The 8,156-nt window shown below is 43.3% G+C and overlaps 1 protein-coding gene across 1 annotated transcript in view; it reads right to left on the bottom strand.

Moving 5' to 3' along the window:
• The window catches only part of LOC119339649 (BTB/POZ and MATH domain-containing protein 2-like), a 1,211-nt gene extending 309 nt beyond the window's left edge, over positions 1-902 (bottom strand). The window contains exon 1 of the mRNA XM_037611622.1: positions 1-902. Within this exon, the coding sequence (XP_037467519.1) occupies positions 1-902 (902 nt within the window).
• Between the last annotated feature and the right edge of the window lie 7,254 nt (positions 903-8,156).

The following is an 8,156-nucleotide window of genomic DNA, read 5'->3' as shown; positions in this document are numbered from 1 at the left end:
AGGATGACTGCCGCGGTGCTCACGTTGATGTGCTCGCACAGCTTCTTCTCCCACATCATCCTCAGCCTCAGCAGGTCGTACCTGTAGGCTGTAGCAAGAAGGTGCGGCAGCATAACGACGTCCTCGTCCTGCACTGCTGGTGCAGGAAGTGAGTCTCCGTAGATGAACCCTAACATCGCCTTGAACACTGCTGCGTCCATGTCATCTATCTGCACCATGGCAGACGTGCCTTCCTTCATCGGACCGAAGAGCAACGCCCTGAAGACGGTAGACCGGGCCGCGAGAACGCATCGGTGGGCGGCAAACGTCTCGCCGCCGACTCGGAAGGCCACATCGGTGCCCTCTCCGGTCAGGAGAAGATCGGTGAAGTTTCGTTGCATGTTGGACGGCGGCACCACAATTAACGAAGAAGCGGTGGCCGTGGGTCCGGTGGTGGTGATCACTTCTTCCATGACAACCACGATGTCGCACCGGATGGTGAAACTGTCGTCCTTGAGGTGTTCAGATTTCCCCATTGCCTCCCGTCCCTCGTCGTTGCCGCCAGCTTCAAACTCGGATAATTTTCTACCATGGATGCATGCCGGCTTGTGCTTGTCGGTCTCGTCAACGAAACTGAACTTGAACTGTGCCTTCACGGTCTCTGTAGCCGGTGCCTCTTCCTTATCGAGGTGAAGCCAAAGGGTTATATATCCATTGTTGTTCAGGTGTTCGTCATTGGGGTAGAACATGATGTACCAGCGATGGCCTCCGATTATGAAACAGCGAGACTTAATAGGTTCTGGGGTGCGCGACTGGCCTTCAACAACAAGCAAGTGGTACCCGCTGGCGCTGGCAGTAGTCGGGGAGGTGGTGGCGTGCACGAGCTTGCCGTCGACGATGACTGATACACCCGCGAAGGACATCATGGATTGATGAATCTGCAACTGCAAGTGGTGAAACATTAGGATGTAGCACACAAGTAAATCTGAGAGAGAGAGAGAGAGAGAGAGAGAGAGAGAGAGAGAGATGCAATGGCACGCGAACCAATCAATGGAGGATTGCCGTACCTCGCGGGCCGGTATGTGTGGGAGGAGAAGCTGTTGAATTTGAGCCAAAGCGAGCATACTATGGCCAATATCACTATGGCTACACTTACACCGGAAGGAGACGCACTAGAACTCTGGTTGGTGACCAGCTTAGCTATTCCAACTCTTTACTTCATCTTTCATCTTATATACAGACGACGACGGTTATGAACACAGAAAAAAGGTTTTACATGTGAACACGAACACACTAGGACGTGACTCGAGGGCTGTCTAGGGACTCCACGACCCTTCAATAGCACATCAGCACAGGACTCAGACGGTTGTCAATGAGAGCCTTCAATAGCACAACGCTCAAGGTGACTTGCTCACCTATATGCATGCCCTCAATTAATCGCACTTTGTCAAATGCAACCAACGCCTTTGAAATCGCGTTCAATCGTGACCGTGACCACAAATACAAGATGGCAAAACAAGATTAGTTTCTGCAAACAGATTGTAGTAGTAACAAATAGTAGAAGCCACCTTTTGTTTCAACTCGGCTGCAAATATAACATGCCGATGAATGCATATGTTTAGAATTCAATGTAACAAACCAATGTTGTAATTTCTCAGTGCAAGAAACGATTCAAATTTCGAGGATTGAAGAGAGGGAACGCAAGGAGCTTGTACATGACAGACTGCTGGTTGCTGCACCGCTGAACTGCCGCCTTGTGCGCCTGCCGCCGTCGTGCTGCCGCTGCCGTTCGCTTGTCCGCTGTGGCGCCGCCGCCGTAAGGGCCTAGGGCTAGTACTACTACGATTGGATTGGTGCGATCCATCGTAGATAGATCGATATTGTCCCTGCAGTGCTGCGAGCGTGCAATGCTCACTGGCCTGGCTTGCTGAGAGCATGCTTGGATACGTTTTAGTCCCATGACTAAAAGTAGTGGGACTAAAACTTGCTAGTCTCACCCATGCTTGGATCCAAATACTAAAGAGACTAAAATCTAGTTATTGAGCATTTATTATCCTCCAAACCCTCCAATCCAGAACTAAGGAGAGGAATTAAATGAGGAGAGAGAGAGCTAATACATATTTTAGTAGGTTTCCCATGACTAAAAGATTTTAGCCTCAAGACTAGTCCTAGCCTCTTTTTAGTCAGGGGTGCTTGGAACTTTAGCCTCTAAAAGAGACTATTTTTAGTCAGACTAAAAATAGTCCCTTGTATCCAAGCACCCTCTGAGCCTCCATGCTTTCTTTCGTTTTTCTCAATAATAGTGTTGGGCCAATTTCTTAGGTTGTACCCCGCTAAGCGCGACAGCCTTCTCCCTGTTGCGTCCGCCTCTAACAGTAACAAAAACAATTTTGTTCCCTCAAAACAAATTGAGACACACCAGTAAATATTGCTAAGGCTGCCTGTTAATGAGAACTGTCATTGTTCATGTACATAACTATTCCCTCCGTTCCTTTATATAAGGTGTATTTGTTTTTTCAAAAGTTAAACGTGTGCATGTTTGACAAAAAAACATGTGCATGTTTGACCAAGTTTTTAGAAAAATGTTTGCATGTTTGACCAAGTTTTTACCAAAATACTGTATATCAATATCCACAATACTAAATTTATGTCCTTTGATCCATCATGAAGAGTAAAAGGACGAAACAGGACGAAACTAAAAACCTAAAAATAATATATAATCCTACATTACCCTATACTTCACGGTGACCTCGTAGGCCATGCCGGGCTGGCCGGCTGCTCCCCCGTCATCATTGCCGGACCTGTTGTCGTCGCCTTCATTGTCGTTGTTGGTCTTCGGGCAGCGGAAGGGTGTAGCGTCGCGGCAGGATTTCCTGACAGGGCTTCCTCATGAGTCATGTGCAGTGCGGCCACGACCACCGACGAAGTGGGCAGGGGGAAAGGGCGGCGAGCCTCAAAGGAGGCGGCACTAGTGACGGTGATCTCGCTAAGAGACCACTTTTCGCCATACTTGGCCATCTCACCATCGAGGCGGCGGAAACGGTGCTTGATCGTATCAGCCGTCGTCACGGGCAACGTCCATAAGCAATGCCAGACCTCATCGACAATTGTCACCGTTGACATCCTAGAAGCGCTCCCAAAAAAGTCCAGTAGAAATGTCAATAGAGCAGATCTAGATGATGAGAGTAGAAGGAAGAAGATGATGGGGAAAGAGGAGCGAGAAACAAGATGAGGTGTCTTCCTCTGCTCCCCGGAAATATTAATCACTACAATATCTAAGCTCCCTCGAAATTAAGCGTTGTGAGCGCTTCGGGGCTGGGATGGTGGAAGTGACCACGTCTCTTATTTTTTTACAAGAATCACTTTGATTTTCTAAGAAAAGTCATGGTCTTTTATTAGGTAAATAGGTATTGTTTTTTCTTGAACACATTAAAGTTAAACTCACTCACATACACGAGCATACACTCATCCCTATAAATGTATGCACGCACATCATATCCTTATGAGTATCTCTGAGAGACTGAGTTGGCACATCATCTTGAGATTGACAAAGTCTCTATAAACACATTCGTAGTTGATAAAAACATCTCCTCCCACTGCACACACATCGCCGAAAAGTCTAGAATAAATCCAGGAAATGTGAGCACCAATGTCAAGTATGAGACTTCAACTCTGGTGGGGATACCAATGTCCTCCTAACCATCCAACATTAGGTATTGTTTACTATTTGGGTAAACCATCCAATTACGTGTGTCCAGCACTTGATGTGTTATGTGTCACTTACTCCTGAGCTGAAACCACAACATTTGTTTGAGATCAGAGAGACTACTTTTTTGCGAGAGAAAAAAAGGGTTACATGTTGCTCATGTATATCTGGTACGAGGAAAATTAATGATGTGGCCAACTATATCCACGCTTATAAAAGTGATGTACCATCACATAGCGGCACAGTCACCGCCAGCTTGGCCCATAACCGCCTCCTCTGTGTGACGTGGCTGCATGGGTGCTATTAGTCCACCACCATGCCACATGCCCCGCCTGTCTCTCCATATTTCCCCCTTCTCTCATGGTGGTACGCCCGATCCATCACTGCCTCCTCCACACCACACAGATGCACAAGCATCCGACCCATCACCTACTCCTCCGCATCATATGGTTGCACAAGCGCCGCCAGTCCATTACCGCCTCCTCTGCACCACACGGTTGCACGGGCGCCTGTCCCACACCGCCTCCTCCGCACCACAAGGTTGCACGGGCTTTGCCTGTCCACCACCACACCGCACACAACGCCCATCGCCCCATTCTTTGTCCCTTTCTTTTGTGCGATAATTAACATCCAACGACGACGACGCTCGGGGCATAGAGACAACTATCGTCTTTGGAACTTGGTCACCTTCATCAACACGCCATGGCCCATAAGGTCTGTAGTACAACTCTCGGTACCTCCTTCCTCTCCCTCTGTCATCCTTTCCTTCTTTGGCATCCTAATTCAAATTCAATCTCGATCGCTTCAGTGCTAAACAAGAATTAGATTATACCGGAAATTTATCTCACCGTGTAAGGTTTCAATTTGAAAGCCTCATGCTTTACTTCTTAAGTACCATCTCCGTGCTTGTCGATTAACAACCTCCGCAGTTTATACATGGCATGCTTTATGCTGCCTTTGTTCCATGGTGTAGTGCATACTAGTTTTTTTAGTCAAAGATGCCCTTTGGCCAAGTTTCTAGAATAAACTATCAATATCTAAAGTACTAAATAAATAAACTATAACAACACATCTGAATGTTGATTTTTTTGAAAAACTTGGTCAAACATTGGCATGTTTGACTTTTCAAAACAAAGTATGTACTATATTTAGAACGGAGGGAGTATTAATTTGGATACGATTCCAAGACTAAGGAGCACGCGGTCTCTAACTGAACTTAATTGATACTAAAACAATAAGACAAGATAATAACTAGGTTTTCCTATGAAGATAATTTGGTTAATTGTCACCGGGTCGCTTATGTACAAAGCTGATCAGACCTTATTAATGCATCAGTAATTGAAAACTGAGATCAATCACATGTGATATTATCTCTTGATCCTCCCATTTCAGTCTCTTCCTCTCAGAGGCTGCTATAAACATGCTTCATTCCCTTTCCCGTCGTTAGTTAGTCAGTGCAAACCATTGCTTTTATTTCAAATATGTTCTTTCTGTTTTGATTCTAACTACGCATATGAATGATGAATATTGAAAACCAGAAGACATATACTTTGGTGTAGTGCTGCGACTTTCAAGTATTTGTCACTTTCAATACCCTTGTATCATTATTGCAGACCATAATTGTTGGTGTTTTGTATTATTTGTATGTGACCAAGGTAAATTACGAAATATTGATTGGTTAAATCACATAGTTGGATGATTGTTGTAGATGAATAATATAATCAGAAGCCTGAGTTATGCATATTATAGTTTTCAATTAGTTTTGAAGATGAATATTATCATGTCCATCATGTACTATGGTTTAACCCTGCAGATCGGGGACATGCTTGACGCCAACCACTACTTTGGATATGTTTTTGGCAGTGCTGCTAACATATCATTTTTGTGAAGAACAATAATTGTAAAAAAAGTGAGTAATATCCTACCAAGTAAATGATGACGTGTCTTAGCATCTAGACATATATTGCAATGCAATAAAGGGTGTCCTCACCCTAAAATTATGGAAGCCAAAACACAGAAGGCCCATGAAAAAAAAACCAACCAGCAAATAGAGAAGCAAGCAATCTTTTCATGAATTACCAATAAAAAAAGGTAGAAAAGTACAACGGCGTAGCAAGGCGCGCATATGCATCTAGTGTTTGCTATGTTGGAGCCAGGACTTGTTCGTCGTGGGCAGTAATAAATGATCCACCAAAATAGGCACAAGTTCGAACAAAGAAAGCTGAACACGTAGGGTAAGTTTCATGACAAAACAGGTTCATAGGCTGTAAGCTAGTGGAACAACAAAAAACATGTTAGCACTAAAAAAAGATTAAAAAATAGTGAACTTTGAGGAATGAAATTCAAATGGCATCAATGTCTTTTGAGAAATGAATATTTGACACTACAAAGATGGAACTTTTCAAGAATAAAAGCTTGCATATTTCATGCAAGAGAACAGAAAAGCATGAGAAGAACGATGCATGAATTAGCAGACAGATAGGACAGTAGGAACGAATGAGCGGTACGTATGAGATAAAAGAAAGTAATTAGGCAGGAAAAAAATATAAAAAGAAGAAGAAATAGAAGACGAACATAAGAGAACTACAGGAGAAGGATGAAGGAAGAAGAATGTAAACAGTGCACTTACATCGGTTGAACAGAGTATGTAACAGAACGTGGGATGTAAGAGATCTTACAGATAGACGGGCGTATAACAAGGATCCGCAGATGTATTCATATAAAATAAACATGTATACTGCCCTGTATTCAAAAACTTAAAGAATTTCCATTCATTTTTCAATCATTTCAAACATATGCATGTATCACGGCTTATGACGACAGGAGGCGTTTCTGCAAGTGTGTTGCCCAGCACATATTTTCACGTGCGCATTTACGGCATGCATATGTTGTTTCCAAGTGTTTAGGGCATCTACAGCACAGACCTCTAAAATGGGCACACCGACACCATATTCATCGATTGCAAATTCAACAATACTCGAGTCAGAATCCGTCCATGTCATCTCATGCACTGTACCCCTTGAACTTCATCCAACAATTTATGAATGTAAATGTCCTGCCCTCGGTTCTCTGGTACAAAACAGCAGCACTTCGGGATATACAACATGATGATTATCAAGTTCCAACATTGAGTGAATCAATGAGTTGAAGATGATGTACCACTGATGGGCTAGTGAGTTCACATTGTGTTACTGGATCACATGCAAGTCGTACAGCGCAAAGTGCTTTAGCTAATGAAGCAAAGAATGCATGTTTTGTCAAAAGGTTGAGCCCCCTTGCCTCATGCCTACAAAAGTGAGCAGATACGACCTTTCATGCATCGCCCAACAACTCACCCTCCATTACCGAGTACCCCACCATCGTGCTTACTCTAGGAAACAACGAGAAGGTAAAATAAAAAGCTCAATGGCATTTTACCGAATACTTGTCGGGCGTGGTGTCTGGCATGGACGGCGTAGGCAGGGAGAGAGGGTACGTGGCTGACGATGTAGTCAAATGGGGCAGGCGCGTGGTTGGGGGTTGCGGACGTCTGGCAATGTCTGGAAGGCGGCCGGAGAGGTACACCAGCCGAAAAGGTTCATTCCATGTCGGTTACCCATCTTAGTCGGATTCGAGTCAACACATATCGGGCTAGCATCCAATGCTACATTGTTTGTGAGATAGAGGCATGCACTATGTTTCATGCTAGTTAAATAATGTGAGTCCACAACCTTGGCGACTAGAAACTGAGTAGAACAATTATCATACACCACATAGTCTCACAAGAAAGTCACATACTTATTGGTATATATCATCAATAATGTTCAGGGACTATATTGATAACTTCATTGATACCAAGATCATCACAGGATAGCCTCTAGGGCACATTTCCAACACAACAGGATACGAATCCAAAAGAAATTTCAATGAGAACTTATTATCAATGAACAATGACCAATAATTTTTGAATTTGAAGGACATACAAAACAGTTTTTAATTGAAATGCAATCAAATTTTCTATTTGAAGTATGGATCGGATACTAAGAAGTAAAGCCAGTGACACAAATATGCTTCCAAATATACTCAAAGAATTTTCTTATTGATACTCCCTTTCTTTTTTATATGCTGGGCTAGATTTTTTTAAAATCAAATTGTCTTCCGTAATATCTTCAAAATAATATCTTTATAAATTAGTTACCCGCAGACGTGTGGGGAGCCATGTGCTACAGAGGTTGTAGACTGCTACAAATCATAAACTTGCTATGACTTATTGAAATGGTCCTCCATACAACAATTCCATAGATGACCTCGGCATGTGCTACAGAGGTTGTAGACTGCTACAAATCATAAACTTGCTATTCACTTTGCTTGCATGTTACAGAAAACTGAAATACTAACCTCGGCATTCTATTCAAAGTATACAAATTCATTTATTTCTTTCTAGAGTGGTCTTTAAAAAAATGTTTTTTATCATGCATAATTGCGAAGTTCC

This window comes from Triticum dicoccoides, chromosome 7B (assembly GCF_002162155.2).
Source record: "Triticum dicoccoides isolate Atlit2015 ecotype Zavitan chromosome 7B, WEW_v2.0, whole genome shotgun sequence".
In the NCBI taxonomy this organism is placed as follows: Eukaryota; Viridiplantae; Streptophyta; class Magnoliopsida; order Poales; family Poaceae; genus Triticum; species Triticum dicoccoides.
Note: the sequence above shows the minus strand (reverse complement) of the source record. Positions and strands in the feature narration are given on the sequence as shown.